The 23,708-nt window shown below is 44.5% G+C and overlaps 1 protein-coding gene across 1 annotated transcript in view; it reads left to right on the top strand.

Moving 5' to 3' along the window:
- The window catches only part of LOC138261431 (nmrA-like family domain-containing protein 1), a 38,174-nt gene that overhangs the window by 6,934 nt on the left and 7,532 nt on the right, over positions 1 to 23,708 (top strand). Inside the window, exon 4 of the mRNA XM_069210375.1 lies at positions 241 to 431. Within this exon, the coding sequence (XP_069066476.1) occupies positions 241 to 431 (191 nt within the window). The remainder of the gene's footprint in view (positions 1 to 240; positions 432 to 23,708) is intronic.

The following is a 23,708-nucleotide window of genomic DNA, read 5'->3' as shown; positions in this document are numbered from 1 at the left end:
CCCATTGAGGGCTTTATTCACAGTTTCTCTGGTTACTTTGTGTGTGTGTGTGTGTGTGTGTGTGTGTGTGTGTGTATATATATATATATATATATATATATATATATATATATTTTTTTTTATGGCTCAATGGCAAATATAAGCCCTACCCTTCAGATTTTCAGAGATCATGGTGCTGCTGCATAGCTGATGCTAAACGTACCTTATATAGTGTCCCATGATTGTTTTCTTTTCTTTAAGCTGTACCAATGGGAGACATCCCAATGGATGGGCTGGCTGTAGATGATCTTGGTCCTGTAGTTGTCAGTGTTCTGAAGGCCCCAGAACAGTTCATTGGGAGGGACATCGGACTCAGCTCAGAGAAGCTGACTACTGAACAATTTGCAGCCATCATGACTAAAATCACCGGGAAGAAAGTCAAGGATGCTAAGGTGAGACTATGCACCATCTTTCTTAGTTCAAAACATGAACTTTCCCATTACCATTTGCTTGTTTTTTCTGATTTATTATTTTCCTCTTTAGGAGTTGTACTCTGACGCTCTGACACTTACCCCCCCCCCCCCCCGCCAACTAGGTTTCAAGGCTGTCTAGATCTGCCTCGACATTGAATTTAAACTCATTTGGACCTTCTGAGCTCTGTGGTCTGCGTTGCTCCTGGAATGCTAGAATTGGTGGCTCACTTGCATCTCACTGTTCTTTACATTAAATTGCTTGTAGTGCAAGTGCTTGTTGCAGCTTAACAGTTGACCAAACACTTCTGGAAGAGGCCAATGCCAAGGTTTTGTTAACACCTTTTGAAGCTGTATTGTTCTTTGTTTGCATGTTTGTGATGTGATTACCAGGTGTGAAGTTTTTCTACACGAGAAGCAGTTTTATGGCTAACTTCTCCATCTGTATGCACAGCTCCAAAGTCACTTAGGTCTCAAGTACAGCCGTCTTTTCATTTGCCTTGAGGGTTTATTAGTGCTTGCAATTATATTACCATCTGTTTGGATTGTCTGCTAAGCAGCTGACCCACGCAGTGTCTCCGCTTGCTGGCAGGGCATTGGTCATGTCTTCCACTGCCAGTTCTGTTTGCAGCCTGCACGTTGACTCCGTAAGGTATTTATTTATTATTTTTTTTTTTTTCTGTAAATGGAACTTTTACAACTAGAGCACAGCTGTATAGCGCATAGGTTTGGCCAGCTGTTGCGGGTTGCTTAAAATTCGTTGTGGCTGGTGGCAGCTAAGCATAAAGTGGGAATGTTTTTAATGGTACTGTAAATTGAGAAGGAGAACCCAGTCGAAGAGCAAGCTGGGGAGTTTTATAATGTGGCGGAGCCAGAGTTGCTCATAGTGGTTGTTTTCAAGCAGGCTGATGCAATAAGCCATTCATCATTCGATATTCTGTTTTGGACAGAAGGAGGGAAAAGCATATTCCGAGTTTTGCAGTTAATATTTTGGTGTAGTTTCAAAGAAGGATTCGTTTAATGAGCAAGTGATTTGGGGATAATAAGCCAATTCAAGGCTTTCTAAAATGTTTTCTTTTGTTCTTCACCAGCACCCTTTTCGTATGTTACTGACTGTCTCCTAGCAATGGTGACTCTGCTCGGGCTGTCTGGGGCCAATTGACATGCTGATCATGATCAGTTCAGTCTGGTTTTGCCCTGACTACCTGTGAAAACCACAGGAAAAGGGACATTAAGCATTTATCCCCTGTTACAAGAGATCTTCAAAATTGGAACGGGGAAGAACTTGGGCCCAGTTAGTCTTCTGGGCCAATGAACGCATACTTAGCCTGTAGGTAGAAAATACTTTGCTGATCAGTCTAGGGGTGACCTTTACCAGTGTGAAAACCATTGTTGATATAGCCTTTCTTCAGGCTGGCAACAAGCTTGGATTCCTGTATTCTTTTATTTTTTTTATTTTTTTTTATTTCATTTTAATTGTGAACAGACTAAAAGTAGAGGAGCTGACTCGTGACCTTTCTGCTGCTTTCAGTACAATAGACCACCAATAACTCCTGGAGATCTCTAACTGTACCATCAGCCCTATAAGAAAATGCCCTTTCCACGCATCAAAATGCTGGCAAGATCCACTTATGTCTTTGGTGTCTGAGCTGTCAAACATGCTAACCCTGAAATCCTTCCACTGTAATGAAGCAGCAATCACTCATCTTGCATCACAGAACTGAGGGACAGAAGTACTAAGGTTCAAATCGGAAAGAGCAAAAAAGTAGTGTGTGTGGTTTTTTTTTTTGGTTTTTTTTTTTGTTTGGGGGGGGGGGCTTTTCCTTTCTTTCTTTCCAGATAAGATTTTATGAACTGACCCATTTACTTATAGGTGGGTTTACAAAATAAGAGCTGGCAGGGGGGTCACTATTTAAGATCACCTGTGATTGGTCACAATTATAAGAATGGAGGCCTGCAAGAGACCTCAGATCACCATCCCCGTGATTGTATTGCAAAACACCTTTTTTTTTCTGCATTATGCAGCCCACCTTCTCTGCCTGCAAGGCTGCTACCCAGATTCAGAAAGCAATTTGGAAGAAACACCCTTTTTGTGTCCCTTCCAAAAAGTGATTCAGTGTGAGGTGCTAATCCCATTTCGTGTTTTAGATAAATGTTTTTGAATCACGAAGTGAGGTTCGTACAAAAAAACTTTTGCAGTTGTGTTTGGTGTGTGCGACTGTAAAACTGTAGTACATCTAGCCCTGAATACCTTCTCCTATTCTCAACTGAAAATCCAACTGCAGTTTACAATTGGCCTGCTCCTGTTCACCCCATCAGCCATAACTTCGTCCCTGGTTCCTCCTGCAAAGACGCTTAGCTGAATCTTCAACAGTGACTTGCTTTGACCACACATTTGCCCTATTATTTACGGGAGCAAAGACATCTGATTCAGTCTTTTCCCCATCCTAAAATCTCTTAATTTGCTCTTGTTTGAAGCAAGAGGTGATTTCAAGATCTCAGACAAAGCAGTCCACACCACCCTGTCTCGTCATCCAAGCAAAAAACCCAGACTCATGAGTGGAAACAAAACACAGGAGGCAAAGATCATCTAATTCGAGAAATTCCTAAAACCAAGATGACCAAAACAACAAAGCTAGACTTCAAATGCCTAGTCACTAGGTTGTTGAACTCTAGACTGGGCTACACAAGATTGAATCCTATCTTTCTTGCTTTCAGCAAAGACTTAAACTGCTCTTCTAGATCTACTTTCCCAACTGATTGGCATACTGCTTATTCCGTCCAGTTTTCTTTGTAACTGTTCATAGTTCACTTGTTTTCTATAAATGCCTGCACTTGCCATCTTTAAAGTGATCCGTTGCATGATGACTAGGTCTGCGCTACATGTAAGTACTTTAGCTAAATAACTTACTACTTGGGAGATCTCAGTAGGTCCAAGGTTACTGTTAAATTGGTGAAGAAGGCACCTTCTTGCAGTTGCCGTCTCACTTCAGGTAGGATGCAGTTTACAGTCCTTGGCTTTTAATTTGGCAAGCTCTGCTGCCAGCTGCATTAGTTTAGTTGACTTAATGGAGGCAAATTAAGACTTCCACACAATGCATTGGGTTGCCAAATAAACGCTAAGGACTTTTTCTTCACAACATCAAATAAGGTTGCAGTCTTACCTGCGTAGAATGGATATCTAGAATCCATGAGCTATCTACAGTACACCTTGCCTGGAGAAGACCTATTTTGTGGGACGTGGAGGTGCAGAAATATTTTACTCCTGTGGTGCTGTCCTACTTGCATACATAGGCTTGCCATAATGTGCCTCCTTCCCAGTCCCAGAGGCATGCACAGGCCTTTTATTCAGACATTGCTGTTGGTGTCGCCTTCCATTGGCAGGGCCAGGTGCCTTGATGCCAGATATATCAAGTACTTGGGCATCAAATTTGGTTCAGATTTAATTGACACTCTAAATCATATTAAACATCTACCTCTCCAAAAAAATTAAACACTTGTAAGTCCCATTGTGTTAAAAGTAATAGCACTGTCCGATTTCGAAGTAGAGTGTTCTACTGTATGTAGCTCTCTAATCACAATTGTCTTCTACAGTAAGCCTTCATTACTCAACTTCACTACTTCTGGAGAGTCCAGGATCCAACAGGAGTAAATTGATCGTCCCATCAGAGTGCAGTGGTATTGTTTGGTCCAAGGACATCATTGGTAAATATCAGTACCCACACGAGCTACTGGCTTATAGCACTTGATTGCCTCAGGACTCTTAGAAAAGGCATCACAATGAGCATTTAAATTTGGCACAGTCTTGGCCTGGAGCCAGTGAAGAGCTAGCTAGCTCTGCTTCTGGGATATGGTCTGCACATCTCAGCTCGGCAGTCAACAAAACGTTTTCTTTCTCATACCGTTTGTAGGGTTCCTTTATGACTCTCGTTTCTCTTTTTTCATACAGAAGACGGAAGTTTACTACAGAGTACTTCATAGCAGCATATTGCACTGGCAATGTAGTAGATAGTGCTTCATCAGAAGCTCAGTTGTTGGAATCAAGATAGCAGTGCTGTGAAGACGGCTGGTTTTGCCCTCCCGTATGCTCAGCCCATGGATTTGACTGTTTCCCAGGGAGTGCTGATGGGGGATGAGACCTGAGCCTTGGTGGCAGTTTGGCTCTATGGTTTGAGGGACTTGCTGGCGTAGTACAGCGTCTGGAGACCACTCAGTTTCCCAGTAACTTGCTTGGTGGTCACAGCTGTAAACCCACGGCGGAGGAAGGGGAGGTCAGTGACGCCTCCACCAAAAACTACGAGGGGCTTGAAGAGCTGTGGCGCAATAGGATCAGACCTATCTCTAAGAAAATCCCATTTTTCTGGAGCTACAAAAGTTGGGTAGAAGAGGAGCCCAGAGCCAAGTGTGGCAGTGTCTGAAATGGCAGGAGCGTGGGCAAATGTTTGAAAAGTCCACACAATCTTGTGCCCCAAAAACGGAGTTAACAATGGCAAATGCTTATGTAGCTATAGTTGGTTTAGCGCCCTTGAATAGTAGGCCACTTGAAGGAGCCAGTGAGGAGGAACAGACCTGTTCTGAGGCTAGAATGGAAGCCCTTCTGTTGGAGAAACAAACAGTGCTGGTTGGTAGTATGGGGGAGGAATTGGACCCCTGATGCAGCTCCCAAAGAGATATGGCACATCCAAGGATAAGGATTGAGGCAATCCTTATCCTTGGATGTGCCATATCTCTTTGGGAGCTGCATCAATATTGTTTTAAGGACAGGTTGTTTGTATCCAACCATATATTAAGGCACTGAGGAGGATTCCTATTCCTGAATTTTGACACTATAACCTATGATCATAACGACATGATGCAGCTGTAGTCCCTGTATTGCGACCATTCCTTAGGTTATTTTTATGTCCTGATAAGGCCCTAACATCCATTACAAGGGGAGTTGAAAACCAACAAGACAGACCTCGTGCCATATTTCTGTGTTTATTACAATATACAGGGAGTGCAGAATTATTAGGCAAGTTGTATTTTTGAGGATTAATTTTATTATTGAACAACAACCATGTTCTCAATGAACCCAAAAAACTCATTAATATCAAAACTGAATATTTTTGGAAGTAGTTTTTAGTTTGTTTTTAGTTTTAGCTATGTTAGGGTGATATCTGTGTGTGCAGGTGACTATCACTGTGCATAATTATTAGGCAACTTAACAAAAAAAAATATATACCCATTTCAATTATTTATCATTACCAGTGAAACCAATATAACATCTCAACATTCACAAATATACATTTCTGACATTCAAAAACAAAAACAAATCAGTGACCAATATAGCCACCTTTCTTTGCAAGGACACTCAAAAGCCTGCCATCCATGGATTCTGTCAGTGTTTTGATCTGTTCACCATCAACATTGCGTGCAGCAGCAACCACAGCCTCCCAGACACTGTTCAGAGAGGTGTACTGTTTTCCCTCCTTGTAAATCTCACATTTGATGATGGACCACAGGTTCTCAATGGGGTTCAGATCAGGTGAACAAGGAGGCCATGTCATTAGATTTCCTTCTTTTATACCCTTTCTTGCCAGCCACGCTGTGGAGTACTTGGACGCGTGTGATGGAGCATTGTCCTGCATGAAAATCATGTTTTTCTTGAAGGATGCAGACTTCTTCCTGTACCACTGCTTGAAGAAGGTGTCTTCCAGGAACTGGCAGTAGGACTGGGAGTTGAGCTTGACTCCATCCTCAACCCGAAAAGGCCCCCCAAGCTCATCTTTGATGATACCAGCCCAAACCAGTACTCCACCTCCACCTTGCTGGCGTCTGAGTCGGACTGGAGCTCTCTGCCCTTTACCAATCCAGCCACGGGCCCATCTATCTGGCCCATCAAGACTCACTCTCATTTCATCAGTCCATAAAACCTTAGAAAAATCAGTCTTGAGATATTTCTTGGCCCAGTCTTGACGTTTCAGCTTGTGTGTCTTGTTCAGTGGTTGTCGTCTTTCAGCCTTTCTTACCTTGGCCATGTCTCTGAGTATTGCACACCTTGTGCTTTTGGGCACTCCAGTGATGTTGCAGCTCTGAAATATGGCCAAACTGGTGGCAAGTGGCATCGTGGCAGCTGCACGCTTGACTTTTCTCAGTTCATGGGCAGTTATTTTGCGCCTTGGTTTTTCCACACGCTTCTTGCGACCCTGTTGACTATTTTGAATGAAACGCTTGATTGTTCGATGATCACGCTTCAGAAGCTTTGCAATTTTAAGAGTGCTGCATCCCTCTGCAAGATATCTCACTATTTTTTACTTTTCTGAGCCTGTCAAGTCCTTCTTTTGACCCATTTTGCCAAAGGAAAGGAAGTTGCCTAATAATTATGCACACCTGATATAGGGTGTTGATGTCATTAGACCACACCCCTTCTCATTACAGAGATGCACATCACCTAATATGCTTAATTGGTAGTAGGCTTTCGAGCCTATACAGCTTGGAGTAAGACAACATGCATAAAGAGGATGATGTGGTCAAAATACTCATTTGCCTAATAATTCTGCACTCCCTGTATATGTTAAGGTAGAAACTTCTATAAGGCTGTCTTGGAGTACATGTATGCACATATTTATGCACCTATCATTCAACGATCCAAATAATATTGAATTGTCTTGAGTTTTGTCATTTTTGGGTGTGGTGTTTTTTTTTTTTTTTTTTTTTTTTTTCTCAGAGCATTTTCTCTATTTTAACTGGAATTTTGTGGAAATATTCAATACATATTCATGTGTATATCAGGCACTGGTTGGATGACAGATTTCTGTCTACAGACTTACAAATTATTCAAAGGAAAACATTTTCTCTGATTTATTCTTTGGCAAAATAATTGTTTGCCAGATCCTTTTTTTTATTTTTTATAAAACATGATAAATCAGTTGCATGTTAATGTGTGCCCCTTTTGTCATTTAACACAAATTCAAGTGAACATTTCGGTGAGCTCTTGTAGCTAGTGATAATACAGTTACATCTTTAGCCTGGCAGAGTGGGATCAATAGTGGAGGGGGAAGAGAGAACAACTCCAGCCCCAGCACTGCCCTGCTATCACCCTTACTAAACCTTGTCTCTATCGATTCAGGGGATATGTTTTTTTTTCTTTTCTTTTCATTATCGAATCATTCTGACTGGTCGGGTGACAACAGTCAAACGAGAGACCGTGCACTGAGGGATTTAAGCAGCCAAGATTTGAGACTCTGGGAAATGCAGCCGAGGCTCCCAGTGATGGTATCACTACAGTTAAGAAGAATAAAGCATCTCAACAGGAAAAAGCCAAAATTGAGGCAAAGGAGCCTCTCTGGGATTATTCTGCCTCGCCATGCTTAGAAAGGGGTGGCCAGAGAGTCTGGAATGCGGCACCAGAGGACCACGAGACTGAATCACGGAGTAATATATCAAAGCATATTGGCACTTGTGGAAGAGAATCACACTGAAAGTCACAAAACCCAATCAGATTGTCGGAAGCTACAAGGGGCTGTTCGAAGGGTTGACAAAACTTGTTCTGAATTTCTAATAAGAATGGGGGAAGTTGAAGATAGGATTGTGACATTAGAGAGTAGGGCACTGGGTCAAAAAAAGACCCTGGAAACCCAAATAGTGGATACCCAATGGAAATTGGAACACTTTGAGAATTGGTTACTACGCAATAATTTGACAGTGGTTGGTATTCCAGAGGGAGAGGATGTCTGCAAATATATTGTGGGGCTTTTCAAGGGCACGTTCCCAGAGGTGGCTAGCTGGGATTGGCATCAGGAAATACAAAAGATCCACAGGATCCCCTTTAGACAGAATGCACAGACATCTCGGGCCAAACGTAGAGTGATAATGCTATAATTATTATTTTTTTATATTTTTTCTTCTTGTGAAACTTCTTGCTTCATCAGGCCATATTAGATTGTAAACGTTCATTGGAGGGTTGCGTGTTTTTTGTTAGGCCTGATTGTCATTTTACAGTATAGCGACAGTGGCACTTACACTAGCTAATTCAAGCGAAGGATGCTCAGGCCTCTTTAATGAATCTAGCCAAATTGAAGGTGGTCTGGCGCGACAAATTTGATTTTATTACATCTGAGAGAAAGGCAGAAGATTTTCTCCATAGCCTAGGCTCAGACTAGAATCCTAGATCATCTTTTTTCAATGAGATTAGATGCTGATAGTTTAGCCCAAACTGGTTCTGAAGTGCAGGGTCTTCTATGTTTTCTGGGAGTTTGAAAATGTGGTGTTTTTGATCACTTGACTTTTTTATTTTTTATGTTTTTATTATTATTTTATGTGCGTTCCTCCCCCCCCCCCCCCCCTCCCTGGGGGAACATCATGAGAATCAATTATCTTAAGCAGTAGGGCTTCTCATATGTGTGGGGGGGGATGAGGTTGTGGGAGTGCAGGAGGGGTGGGTGATGGGAGGGGGGTTTGGGGCAGGGGGATTTGGAAAAGCACTCTTGTTTGTTTTTAAATACTGCACCAGCCAAGTTTTGACTTGTAGGAAGCTCTGGCTACTAAGTGTTGAAATGATATTAAGCAACAGCCTTGGTAGTAGAAGTTGGGTAATTGTATTTATAAAAAATGACCAGGGGTAAAATACGTAACCAAACCATTAATATTTGTGGCCTTAATGATAGCAATAAGAGCCAGGGTTGCCCTTGGCTTAAGATTTATGAAGGCAGATCTAGTTTGTCTACAGTGGACTCCTATTCCATGGAACAAACTGTATTGGTTGGAAGATCTGGGTCTGTCATTAATGGCATGTACTCGTCAAGGGCTAACATCAAGGGGGTGGCAATATTGGCAAACAAAGCTATCTGTTCTTGCAAATGGGTCAGGGAAGATAAATTTGGCTGCTGGGCCATTGGCTATCTGCTCAATATATGGTTCCAGTACAGATGCGGTAGGTGTGGGTTTTGGATTTTTTGGTGTGTGAACAGAGTTGGCTCACTGGCCATATCGACTTATTTTTGTGGGGACCTAAATATCCATGTAGATGTATCCAATGACCTGAATGGCAATCGACCCACCCAGGATGGGGGTGTGTGTATAAGGTGTTTACAAGGTCTTACAACGGTTGGTGAAGGACCATGGCCTGGTGGATGTCTTGGCCACACATAGAGCTCTAGATCCAAGTTTTACCTTTTACTCCACCCCACGCAATAAATTAGTCCATCTAGATTACTTTTTTTGTTTCTACTGCCCTTGCAGGTCTGGTGGGTCTTGAGAGCTTTCCAAGAGCTATGTCTGACCATGTCTGACTATAATCCTCTTGTGTTCGATAAATCCCAGTTGAGGACACTGTGAGAAGGAAGAGGTCTTTGACTTTTGATAGGATACTTTTCTTAAGCCCAGTATATAGGGAATCACATGTCCAAACGGATTGTAGAGTTTCTAGGGATTAATAGGGGGACCGCTTCAGTAGGTTCGGTCTTGGACTCTTTAAAAACCGGGGTTAGGGAGGAAACCCTCAGTTTTTCATTATCAGCAAAAGATAAAAATAGATGAGATTCTTAAATTAGCCGATCAGATGGCTTTGATAGAAGGTGAGCTTTTTAGGAGTGTTGGTAGTGGGTTAGATGCTCAGGAACCGCAGCAGGAGATAGCAATATTAAAATCAAAAATTAGTAGGTATTTTTTTTTTTTTTTTTAAGCTTCGAGGTGGCAGACACATTTCACCAACATAAATCGGAATGCTATGAGTTAGGCAAAACTATGAGGTGGCTGCTGGCAAAAAAAAATCAGACAGAAAGAGATTGCAAATCTGATATCGGCTATAGAAGATCAGGAAGGGGTGTGTTTTGAGTCTCCAACTGATATATTGAGGATTTTTATGGAATTTTATGTAGCACTATATACTGGGGAGTTAGTTCTCCTGGAGGTTTGGTACGGGGAGTTCTTCAAAGATTTATTCACACCCAAGATCAATAAAGAAGAAACCATGCTAGAAGCTCCAAGAACGGAAGAGATTTATGTAGCAATGTGTTCTTTAGCAGCATGTAAATCCACTGTTCCCGATTAATATTCCAGTCGAATTCTATAGGCTCTTTCAAGAGATTCAATAAGATATGCTGTGAACTTTTCTACAGGCTAAAGCTGGGATAATTCCAAGCTCATGGGAAATCAAAAGTATTGTTGTTTTCACGAAAAAAGGAAAACAAGTGATACTGCCAAAATTGTACAGGCCTATTCCGCTAATCAATTGTTACGGCAAATGTATGCCAAAGTACTGGATAACAGGTTAGGGAGAGTTATTGCAATGTAGTGTCGTTAACCCCCCCCCCCCCCCCCCCCCCCCTCACATGGTTTTATTCCAGGAAGAAGTACAACAGATCATGTTTGCAGAGTTATTAGGCTATTTGATAAGTTAAGGGTTGCCACTTGGTCTCGCCTTATTAGATGCCAAGAAGGCGTTTGACCGCGTATCGTGACAGTTCTTGTTGGCTGTGTTACAATGGAAGGGCTTTGGTAATAAGTGTTCAGTGGCATGTGTAGCTGCAGATACACATGCTGTGCATATTCTAGTGTGGGCTCGGAGTGTTACAAGTTGTTTTTCTTCGAAGAAGACTTTTTTCGAGTCACTGGATCCAGTGACTCCTCCTCTCGGTGATAGTGCACATGGGCATCAACTCCTTTTTGTTAGATTGTTTTCTTTCCGCTGTCTGGTTCGGATGTGTTCCCTCTCGCTCCAAGACTTTCAATTTGGAAACTTTATATTTGTTTTATTATACCGTCGGTATGGTTTCGACCGCTTTTACCTCTGCAATCGATCCGAAGTACAGTCTGGATCGAGAAAACGCCCTTTCGGGTGCTTGCACCCTTCCTGGGCCTGTTCAGGCCTACCATGCCATAGTCTGATGGATCAGACTCCATTCTGACCGAAGAGCAAGAAGACTCGAAATGGCGTCGAACTATACAGAGTCCACTGACACCTTAAAGAAGGAGCAGGCACAGACAGCTGTTTCAATTCAAGATTCCGACTCCGACCCAGGATCAGAAGAAGATAGCCAACTGATCACAGCGGCTCAGCATGTGATTACACCTGCCCCTACACCCACTTCCAAGAAAATCTACCAAGGCCTTGGGTGCATCACTGCTGGAAATCATGGTCTCACCCGAAAGAAGTTTGTCGGCGACCGGCCCTCGGGTTCGGCGCCGAAGAAGGCCAAGTCACCCCATCAACAGGCCACGCCTGTTTCGGTGCCGGAGTCAAGCAAAAAGATAAGAAACTCCACCTCCTAGCCAACGCCTACAATCTTAGGATTCTAAATTACAGCGTCTGGCTTCGGAGCCGAAACCTCGGCTGCTGTGTTCGGGACTGAAAAAGCTCAGCACTATTTCGGAGCCAAAAACATCCTTCTACACAGAATAGACATGACTTTCGAGCTGTCTAAAGCATATGACAACCAGTGAACAATCCTCTAAGGACATAAAAATATCAAACCGAGGAATCTGGTATCCAACCAATTTTCGTGTTTATGGACAGTAAACAGATAAGAATAAATATCCATAAAGAGACTGGAAAATTATTGCTTCTCCACCTCCACAGACTAAAAGGAAGCTGGCATTTCAAGAGACTCTTGATACTGCTCCGCCCCCAACAAAAATTTGTAAGACAAAGGAGAAGCCTCTACACCTCCAGCTTTCTCCACAGCTTTTCTTTTCTCCACCACTACCTTCACCATCACACTCCCACACTTACTCACAGGGAGATACAGTGGGCCCTTGGGACTGGTATCACTCAGACCCTATACCAACCAATGATCCCGATCTTTATCCTACTAAACCTTCACCACCAGAGGATAGTACAGTTTACACACAAGTCATCTCTAGGGCAGCTGCATACCATGAGGTTCAAATGCATGCAGATCCATTGGAAGAGGATTTCCTTTTTAATACATTATCCTCTACCTATAAACACTACCAGTGCCTACCATTGCTGCCTGGTATGCTTAGACACGCAGACGATATTTTCAAAGAACCAGTCAAAGCTAGGGTTCTAACCCCAAGAATTGATTAAAAAAATATAAGCCAAACAGACCCAGTGTACTTTACGCAACAACTGCCACCAGATTCCATTGTGGTCATTGCATCCAGGAAGCAGGCTAATAACCAGTCTTAGGGGGTTACCTCACCACCCCCGACAAGGAAAGTAGGAAGTTTGATCCTGCAGGGAGAAGGGCACCTACACAAGCAGCTAACCAATGGCGCATTGCCAATTCCCAAGCCCTGTCAGCAGGATATGACCGGCACACTGGGATGAAATTGAAGAATTCTTGCAGTATCTACCCAAGGAGCACCAAAAGAGAGCGCAGTAAATTGTTGAAGAGGGGGCAGGCTATTACTAATAACCAGATTAGATCTGCCCAAGACACAGCTGACACTGCAGTTAGAAGTATCAATACTAGCGTAACAATACGACGACCTTTATGGCTAAGGTCCTCTGGTTTTAAACCCAAAATACAGCAGGCAGTCCTTAACATGCCTTTCAATAAACAGCATCTATTAGGACCAGAAGTAGATACTACTATTGAAACTTTGAAAGGATTCTGACACTGCAAAAGCCATGGCAGCCTATATACCACACCTGTTCAGGGTCCCATTTGGAAACCACAGTTTAGGGGAGGCTTTAAACCCCAAACTACAGAGGCTTCCACCTCCCTTCCAAAACAAACGCAACAATATTATTCAAGGGGGTCATTTAGAGGCTCTTACAGAGAGCAAAACTTTGGAGCCAGAGGAAAGTTTACTGCCTCAGAGTGCCTGCCACACCCACAAAAAAATGACTTCCTAAACATCCCACACGTCTGCTGTGGGAGGAAGACTGCAACAATTCCACTCTCACTAGCAAAACATCACCACAGATCAGTAGGTACTTTCAATTATCCGCAATGGTTATTGCCTAGAACTCATCTCTACTCCACCAAATATTCCCCCTTGTTCTCAGAGTCTCTCCAGCACACACTATTCTACTCAAACAAGAAGTACAATCTCTATTACTAAAAGGGGCAAGAGAAATAGTTCCAATATCACAGCAAGGAACAGGAGTATATTCACTATATTTCCTTATACCAAAAAAGGATGGTACTCTCAGACCCATCCTAGATCTCAGAGCTCTAAATCTATATATCCTGTTGGAACATTTTCACATGGCCTCTCTACAGGATGTTATTCTCCTACTACAAAAACACTATTACATGACTGCATTAGATCTCAAGGACACCTACTTCCACATTCCCTTACATCCAGCTCACCGCAAATACTTAAGGCTCGTAATATCAGGCAGACACTACCAATTCAAAGTACTTCCCCTTCGGGATAACAACAGCTCCAAGCGTTTTCACACAATGTCTAGCTGTAGTAGCAGCTCACCTCAGACAACACATACATGTCTTCCCTTATCTAGATGATTGGCTAATAAAATCCAGCAATATTCTACAGTGTCAACAACACACTCCATGCACAATAGATACCCTAGACACATTAGGGTTCACAATCAGTTACCAGAAATCTCATCTTCAACCAGCACAAGTTCAACCTTATCTAGGTGTAATTCTCAGCACTCAAAAAGCATTAGCTTACCCAAATCCACAGAGGCTACAAGCTTTTCAAAACCTCATATCACAAATCCAGGTCAGTCAGACTTGCAGAGTAGGATTTATCACAAAACTATTGGGAATGATGGCATCATGCACAGCAATGGTACCGCATGCAAGACTAAACATGAGACCACTGCAACAGTGTCTCGACAATGGTCTCCGGCACAGAGTCAATTACAGGATCTAGTGGTAGACCGCCAAACATACAAATCTCTGCAATGGTGGAATTACAACGACTTAACAAAAGGACGGTCCTTTCAAGACCCAGTGCCACAGACCATAATTACAACAGTTGTGTCAATGACCGGTTCGGGAGCTCATCTCAACAACCTAACCATTCAAGGTGAATGGGACTTGACACAATTAACTTATCACATAAACCACTTGGAATTGTTAGCTGTGTTCTTGGGCCATCAAAGCATTTCAACCTCAGATCTCACACACACACACACAAGACAGTCTTAATAAGAACAGACAACATAACAATGTATTATCTGAAACAGGGGGGGAAACAATTCATCCCAATTGTCCCTTCTAGCTCAAACAATATGGAAATGGGCAATTCACAATCCGATTCACTTACTAGCGGAATGCATCCCAGTGATATACAACCAGCTAGCAGTCCTAAGCAGGACGCAGCAACAAATACACGAGTGGGAGATTCACCCACAGTTACTTCAATATTAATTTCAAATGTAGGGAACACCAGACATAGACCTTTTCCCAACAAGCGAAAACGCAAGATGCCAAAACTTTTCATACACGCACAGCCTCAGTCCAAGGGCAATGCTCTATGGATCACCTTGCCAGGGATATTTGCTTACGTCACCCCCCATTAATTCCACTTCTGGTCAACAAAATGCATCACACCTCTCTCACCATGATACTCTTAGCTTCCACGTGGGCTCGCCAACACTGGTACACAACACTCCTGGATCTGTCAGTAGTGCCCCATCACAAACTTCCAAACAGACCAGATCTGTTAACACAGAACAAAGGTCAAATCAGGCATCCCAATCCCAGTGTGCTCAACTTAGCGATTTGGCTCCTGAAGTCATAGTTTGGATATTTACACATTCCATTAGCATATATGGACGTTCTAAAACAAGCTCGTAAACCAACAACCAGACAATGCTATGCAAATAAGTGGAAACGGTTTGTATACTACTGCCAACCTTAAAACATAGATCCATTTAAAGCATCAGTACAAGATATTGTGTGCTATTTCCTTTATTTACAAAAGGAAACTTAGATGAATTTTAATAGAGGAAAAATCTAACAGCATACCTACAAACCATACAACATACTTCTCTCTTTAGAGTTCCTGTCATAAAAGCATTTATGGAAGGACTTAAATGCATTATTCCACCCAGAACTCCACCAGTTTCTGCATGGAATCTTAATATTGTACTCACAAGACTAATGGGATCACCATTCGAACCCATGCACTCCTGTGTTATATTCAATTTCTCACATGGAAAGTTGCTTTCTTAGTAGCAATTACTTCATTAAGAAGAGTAAGTGAAATTCAGACATTCTACTCTAGAGGAACCATTCTTCCAAATACACAAACACAAAGTAGTACTTGGGACGGACAAACCTAAACTTTTTACCTAAGGTGACTTCACCTTTTCACATTAATCAGTCAGTGGAATTGCCGGTTTTCTTTCCACAGCCAGACTCAACTGCTAAAAGAGCTCTACAAACTCTTGACCTTAAAAGAGTTTTAATGTACTATGTTGACAGAACAAAAGATTTTAGGAAAACAAATCAACTTTTTGTTGCTTTCAAACAACCACATAAAGGTAATCCAGTTTCAAAACAAGGATTAGCTAGATGGATTGTGAGATGTATTCAAACATGTTACCTTAAAGCAAAAACAAAACTATTAATAACTCCTAAAGCAGATTCCACTAGGAAAAAGGGTGCCTCTGTGGTATTCTTGGGAACATACCAATGGCAGACATATGCAAAGCTACCACACGGTCCATACCATATACATTCACAAAGCATTACTGTGTGGATGTTTTATCAAAACAACAAGCAGTGTTGAAAACATTATTTCAAATCACTTCAACCCCTACAGGCTAACCACTGCCTAATTGGGAGGAGAACTGCTTTTTAGTCTATGCACAGGATGTGTATCTGCAGCTACACATGCCTCCAAACACAAAATGTACGCTGGATAAGTGACCTCTGTTCGTGGCATGTAGTGCTGCAGATTCACATGCACCCTCCCTCCTTCCCCGGGAGCCTGTAGCCGTTGTAGTACTCATTTGTACATATATATTTGTATGGACATGTTATTTACATATTACATATAGTAGTTGTACATACACATTCTTTCACTCCTTCCTATACCCTTCTTGTAGGAAGTTGGCTCTGTATGCACTATTTCAAAGTAAGGAATAGTATGCACAGAGTCCAAGGGTTCCCCTTATAGGTAAGATAGTGGCAAAAAGAGATAAATCTAATGCTCTATTTTGTGGTAGTGTGGTCGAGCAGTAGGCTTATCAAAGGAGTAGTGTTAAGCATTTGTTGTACACACACAGGCAATAAATGAGGAACACACACTCAAGCAGGCCAATAGGTTTTTGTATAGAAAAATATATTTTCTTAGTTTATTTTAAGAACCACAGGTTCAAGATTAACATGCAATACTTTAAATGAAAGGTATTGCAGGTAGGTACTTTAGGAACTTTGAATTAGCAAAATAGCATATACAGTTTTCACATAAATCACATATAGCTATTTTAAAACTAGACAGTGCAATTTTCAACAGTTCCTGGGGGGAGTAAGAGTTTGCTAGTTTTTGCAGGTAAGTAAACCACCTACGGGGTTCAAGTTTGGGTCCAAGGTAGCCCACCGTTGGGGGTTCAGAGCAACCCCAAAGTTACCACACCAGCAGCTCAGGGCCAGTCAGGTGCAGAGGTCAAAGTGGTGCCCAAAACGCATAGGGATCAATAGAGAAGGGGGTTTCCCGGTTCCAGCCTGCCAGCAGGTAAGTACCCGCGTCTTCGGAGGGCAGACTAGGGGGGTTTGTAGGGCACCGGGGGGGGGACACAAGTCCACACAGAGTACACACTCAGCAGCACGGGGGCGCCGGGTGCAGTGTGCAAACACGCGTCGGGTTCTCAATAGGAATCAATGGGAGACCAAGGGGTCTCTTCAGCGATGCAGGCAAGGGGGTGGCTCCTCTGGGTAGCTGCCACCTGGGTAAGGGAGAGGGCCACCTGGGGGTCGCTCCTGCACTGGAGGTCGGATCCTTCAGGCCCTGGGGGCTGCGGGTGCAGAGTCTTTACCAGGCGTCAGATCTTAGAAGCAGGCAGTCGCGGTCAGGGGGAGCCTTGGGATTCCCTCTGCAGGTGTCGCTGTGGGGGCTCAGGGGGGGGGGGGGGGTTCAACTCTGGCTTCTCGCAGTTGCCGGGGAGTCCTCCCTGAAGTGATTGTTCTCCACAAGTCAAGCCGAGGACGACGGGTGCAGAGTGTCAAGTCTCACGCTTCCGGCGGGAAACGCAAGTTGTTTCAAAGTTGCTTCTTTGTAGCAAAGTCGCAGTCTTGGGTGAACAGAGCCGCTGTCCTCGGGAGTTCTTGGTCCTTCTAGATGCAGGGCAGTCCTCTGAGGCTTCCGAGGTCGCTGGTCCCTGGGGAGAGCATCGCTGGAGCAGTGTCTTTAGAAGTGGGGAGACAGGCCGTTAGAGCTGGGGCCAAAGCAGTTGGTGTCTCCGTCTTCTCTGCAGGGTTTTTCAGCTTAGCAGTCTTCTTCTTAGGTTGCAGGAATCTAGTTTCCTAGGTTCTGGGGAGCCCCTAAACACTGAATTTAGGGGTGTGTTTAGGTCTGGGAGGGCAGTAGCCAATGGCTACTGTCCTTGAGGGTGGCTACACCCTCTTTGTGCCTCCTCCCTGAGGGGAAGGGGGGCACATCCCTATTCCTATTGGGGGAATCCTCCAAAATCAAGATGGAGGATTTCTAAGTCAGTCACCTCAGCTCAGGACACCTTAGGGGCTGTCCTGACTGACCAGTGACTCCTCCTTGTTTTTCTAATGATCTCTCCTGGACTTGCCGCCAAAAGTGGGGGCTGTGTCCAGGGGGCGGGCATCTCCACTAACTGGAGTGCCCTGGGGCATTGTAACACGAAGCCTGAGCCTTTGAGGCTCACTGCTAGGTGTTCCAGTTCCTGCAGGGGGGAGGTGTGAAGCATCTCCACCCAGAGCAGGCTTTTGTTTCTGTCCTCAGAGAGCACAAAGGCCCTCACCACATGGGGTCAGAAACTCGTCTCTCAGCAGCAGGCTGGCACAGACCAGTCAGTCCTGCACTGAACAATTGGGTAAAATACAGGGGGCATCTCTAAGATGCACTCTGTGTGCATTTTTTAATAAATCCAACACTGGCATCAGTGTGGGTTTATTATTCTGAGAAGTTTGATACCAAACTTCCCAGTATTCAGTGTAGCCATTATGGGGCTGTGGAGTTCGTTTTTGACGGACTCCCAGACCATATACTCTTATGGCTCCCCTGCACTTACAATGTCTAAGGTTTTGCTTAGACACTGTAGGGGCATAGTGCTCATGCACCTATGCCCTCACCTGTGGTATAGTGCACCCTGCCTTAGGGCTGTGAGGCCTGCTAGAGGGGTGACTTAACTATGCCACAGGCAGTGTGAGGTTGGCATGGCACCCTGAGGGGAGTGCCATGTCGACTTAGTCATTTTCTCCCCACCAGCACACACAAGCTGGCAAGCAGTGTGTCTGTGCTGAGTGAGGGGTCCCTAGGGTGGCATAAGACATGCTGCAGCCCTTAGAGACCTTCCATGGCATCAGGGCCCTTGGTACCAGTTACAAGGGACTTACCTGGGTGCCAGGGTTGTGCCAATTGTGGAGACAACGGTACATTTTAGGTGAAAGAACACTGGTGCTGGGGCCTGGTTAGCAGGGTCTCAGCACACTTCTCAGTCGTCCGTATCAGGCAAAAAGTGGGGGGTAACTGCAACAGGGAGCCATTTCTTTACACCCAGAACCACACCTTTAGCTCTTCACATACAAGGGAAGGGGCTAAGTTACAGGCTTCTTTGGGTTCAGGGTGCCTGTCTGCTTTGTTAGAGTGGGGGGTTACTACATCTTGTAGTAAACACCCTTCTTCCACTCTTTCTTCTGTTAACTGAGGAGCCACCCACTCAGTTCTAACAGTTGCCTGACTAGCCAGGACTTCTTGTGGGTCAGGTTGGACTTTACCAGTGCCATTTTTGGAGTTCTCCCCTACTGGAGCAGAATCTCCTTGGCTTGCTGGAACCTTGGCTAAAGGTTGTCCACCTTTCCTACTGTTTTCTTTTTTCTTCTGGGGCCTGTTTGCAGTTACTCCAAGGGCAGGACCTCCAGAATCCTTGGGAGGGGACTGGCACTGGACCAGTTCCTCTCTTGGGCTCTGACTAACCTCTGGGTAGTCATTTCCAAGGAGACAATCAAGGGGGAGGTCTTTACTGACTACCACCCTTCTCCAGCTAAAAGACCCACGCACTTCTGTGGGCACAAAAGCCACTGGCCTATCAGTGACCCTGTCTGGGCTAACTCTTACTCGGGCAGTCTCACCTGGGATGTACTGGTTTGAGAACACCAGCCTGTCATGCACAATAGTGTGACTGGCACAAGTGTCTCTCAGTGCAGTGGCTGGGATTCCATTCACCAGTAGGTGGTGGAAGTGTCTACTTTCCTCTGGAATCTCCAACTCACCTGTTGGGCCCTTCTTCCAGTTGAAGGCTATGAAGACCTCCTCATCTGAGGAGTCATCCCCAATGGCTACACTGGTCACCCCTGGGATTTTGCTAGGGGGTTTGTTTTTGGGACAAGAAGTGTCCTTGGTGTGGTGCCCTGTCTGTCTACAGTTTTGGCACCATGCCTTAGTGGCATCCCAGTTCTTACCCTGGTACCCACCTTTTTGTTTTGGGTTGTGTCTCTGGGCCCACCCACCTGGTCTGGTTTTTGGGGGCCTACAGAGGACTCTTTTTTTCTTTATTTCTAGTGTCACCCACTTTCTCCTGGGGAGGCTTTGTAACCCCTTTCTTTTGGTCACCCCCAGTGGAAGTTTTGGTTACCCTAGTCTTGACCCAGTGGTCTGCCTTCTTTCCCAATTCTTGGGGAGAAATTGGACCTAGGTCTACCAAATACTGATGCAACTTTTCATTGAAGCAGTTACTTAAAATGTGTTCTTTCATAAACAAATTATAAAGCCCAACATAGTCATGCACTTCATTTCCAGTTACCCAACCATCCAGTGTTTTCACTGAGTAGTCAACTCTGGCTCGAGGATTTTTGAGCCCCCCTGAACCTAATCCTGTACTCCTCAGTGGAGAATCCAAAGCCCTCAATCAGGGTAGCCTTCATGAGGTCATAGGATTCCGCATCTTTACCAGAGAGTGTGAGGAGTCTATTCCTACACTTTCCAGTGAACATTTCCCAAAGGAGAGCACCCCAGTGAGATCTGTTTACTTTTCTGGTTGCACAAGCCCTCTCAAAAGCTGTGAACCATTTGGTGATGTCATCACCATCTTCATATTTAGTTACAATCCCTTTTGGGATTTTCAACATGTCAGGAGAATCTCTGACCCTATTTATGTTGCTGCCACCATTGATGGGACCAAAACCCATCTCTTGTCTTTCCCTTTCTATGGCTAGGAGCTGTCTCTCTAAAGCCAATCTTTTGGCCATCCTGGCTAACAGGAGGTCCTCTTCATTGAGGCTGTCCTCAATGTTTCCAGAGCTGCTGGATTCTCCTGTGAGAGAAACAGCATCTCTGACTATCACATTTGGAATCAGGGTTTGAGAGCCCTGATTTCCCTAACTAGGACTGGAGGGAGGGGGGGGGGGAATTCTCTTCCACATCACTAGCTTCCTCCTCTGGGAGGTCATTCACAGAGGGGTTGGCTTTGTCAAACTCTGCCAACAGCTCCTGAAGCTGTAATTTGGTAGGGGTTTAAACCAGCTATAATATTTTTTAATTTGCAGAGAGAACTTAACTCCCTCATCCTAAAATGGAGGTAAGGGTTGAGGTCGAGTTCCATCACATTCTCTTCTGCATTGGACATTATGGGGGTTATTACAACTTTGGAGGAGGTGTTAATCCGTCCCAAATGTGACGGATATACCACCAGCCGTATTACGAGTTCCATAGGATATAGTGGACTCGTAATACGGCTGGTCACTTTTGGGACGGAGTAACACCTCCTCCAAAGTTGTAATAACCCCCTATGTTTCTAAAAGTTGGAATGCTTTTTAAGAATCTAAAACTATTTCTAGAACTTAATTCAAACCTTTACAAAACTTTTAAACTCTAAAAGAAATGCTAACCGGTACTAACACAAGGCCCTAGCAGGACTTTTAATTTTTTTTTAAAATAGCTCAAATTTCAAAAATTAGTTTCTAATGACAATTTTTGGAATTTAGTCATGTGATCAGGTATTGGCTGAGTAGTCCAGCAAATGCAAAGTCTTGTACCCCACCGCTGATCCACCAATGTAGGAAGTTGGCTCTGTATGCACTATTGCAAAGTAAGGAATAGTATGCACAGAGTCCAAGGGTTCCCCTTAGAGGTAAGCTAGTGGCAAAAAGAGATAATTCTAATGCTCTATTTTGTGGTAGTGTGGTCGAGCAGTAGGCTTATCAAAGGAGTAGTGTTAGGCATTTGTTGTACACACACAGTCAATAAATGAGGAACACACACTCAGAGACAATTCCAGGTCAATAGGTTTTTGTATAGAAAAATATATTTTCTTAGTTTATTTTAAGAACCACAGGTTCAAGATTTACATGTAATTCTTCAAATGGAAAGGTATTGCAGGTAGGTACTTTAGGAACTTTGAATTAGCAAAATAGCATATACAGTTTTCACATAAATGACATATAGCTATTTTTAAAACTAGACAGTGCAATTTTCAACAGTTCCTGGGGGGGTGGAGTAAGATTTTGTTAGTTTTTGCAGGTAAGTAAACCAGCTACGGGGTTCAAGTTTGGGTCCAAGGTAGCCCACCGTTGGGGGTTCAGAGCAACCCCAAAGTTACCACACCAGCAGCTCAGGGCCGGTCAGGTGCAGAGGTCAAAGTGGTGCCCAAAACGCATAGGCTTCAATGGAGAAGGGGGTGCCCCGGTTCCAGTCTGCCAGCAGGTAAGTACCCGTGTCTTCGGAGGGCAGACCAGGGGGGTTTTTGTAGGGCACCGGGGTGGGGGGGGACACAAGTCCACACAGAAAGTACACCCTCAGCAGCACGGGGGCGGCCGGGTGCAGTGTGCAAACACGTGTCAGGTTCTCAATAGGAATCAATGGGAGACCAAGGGGTCTCTTCAGCGATGCAGGCAGGAAAGGGGGGGGGGGCTCCTCTGGGTAGCCATCACCTCTGCAGGAGTCGCTGTGGGGGCTCTGGCTACTCACGGTCTCGCAGTCGCCGGGGAGTCCTCCCTGAAGTGATTGTTCTCCACAAGTCGAGCCGGGGGCGTCAGGTGCAGAGTGTCAAGTCTCACGCTTCCGACGGGAAACGCGAGTTGTTTCAAAGTTGCTTCTTTGTAGCAAAGTCGCAGTCTTGGGTGAACAGAGCCGCTGTCCTCGGGAGTTCTTGGTCCTTCTAGATGCAGGGCAGTCCTCTGAGCCTTCAGAGGTCGCTGGTCCCTGGGGAGAGCGTCGCTGGAGCAGTGTCTTTAGAAGTGGGGAGACGGGCCGGTAGAGCTGGGGCCAAAGCAGTTGGTGTCTCCGTCTTCTCTGTAGGGTTTTTCAGCTTAGCAGTCTTCTTCTTAGGTTGCAGGAATCTAGTTTCCTAGGTTCTGGGGAGCCCCTAAATACTGAATTTAGGGGTGTGTTTAGGTCTGGGAGGGCAGTTGCCAATGGCTACTGTCCTTGAGGGTGGCTACACCCTCTTTGTGCCTCCTCCCTGAGGGGAGGGGGGCACATCCCTATTCGTATTGGGGGAATCCTCCAAAATCAAGATGTAGGATTTCTAAAAGTCAGTCACCTCAGCTCAGGACACCTTAGGGGCTGTCCTGACTGGCCAGTGACGACTCCTTGTTTTTCTAATTATCTCTCCTGGACTTGCCGCCAAAAGTGGGGGCTGTGTCCAGGGGGCGGGCATCTCCACTAGCTGGAGTGCCGTGGGGCATTGTAACACTAAGCCTTTGAGGTTCACTGCTAGGTGTTACAGTTCCTGCAGGGGGAGGTGTGAAGCATCTCCACCCAGAGCAGGCTTTTGTTTCTGTCCTCAGAGCACAAAGGCCCTCACCACATGGGGTCAGAAACTCGTCTCTCAATAGCAGGCTGGCACAGACCAGTCAGTCCTGCACTGAACAATTGGGTAAAATACAGGGGGCATCTCTAAGATGCACTCTGTGTGCATTTTTTAATAAATCCAACACTGGCATCAGTGTGGGTTTATTATTCTGAGAAGTTTGATACTAAACTTCCCAGTATTCAGTGTAGCCATTATGGGGCTGTGGAGTTTGTTTTTGACAGACTCCCAGACCATATACTCTTATGGCTACCCTGCATTTACAATGTCTAAGGTTTTGCTTAGACACTGTAGGGGCATAGTGCTCATGCACCTATGCCCTCACCTGTGGTATAGTGCACCCTGCCTTAGGGCTGTGAGGCCTGCTAGAGGGGTGACTTACCTATGCC

This window comes from Pleurodeles waltl, chromosome 10 (genome assembly GCF_031143425.1).
Source record: "Pleurodeles waltl isolate 20211129_DDA chromosome 10, aPleWal1.hap1.20221129, whole genome shotgun sequence".
In the NCBI taxonomy this organism is placed as follows: Eukaryota; Metazoa; Chordata; class Amphibia; order Caudata; family Salamandridae; genus Pleurodeles; species Pleurodeles waltl.
Note: the sequence above shows the minus strand (reverse complement) of the source record. Positions and strands in the feature narration are given on the sequence as shown.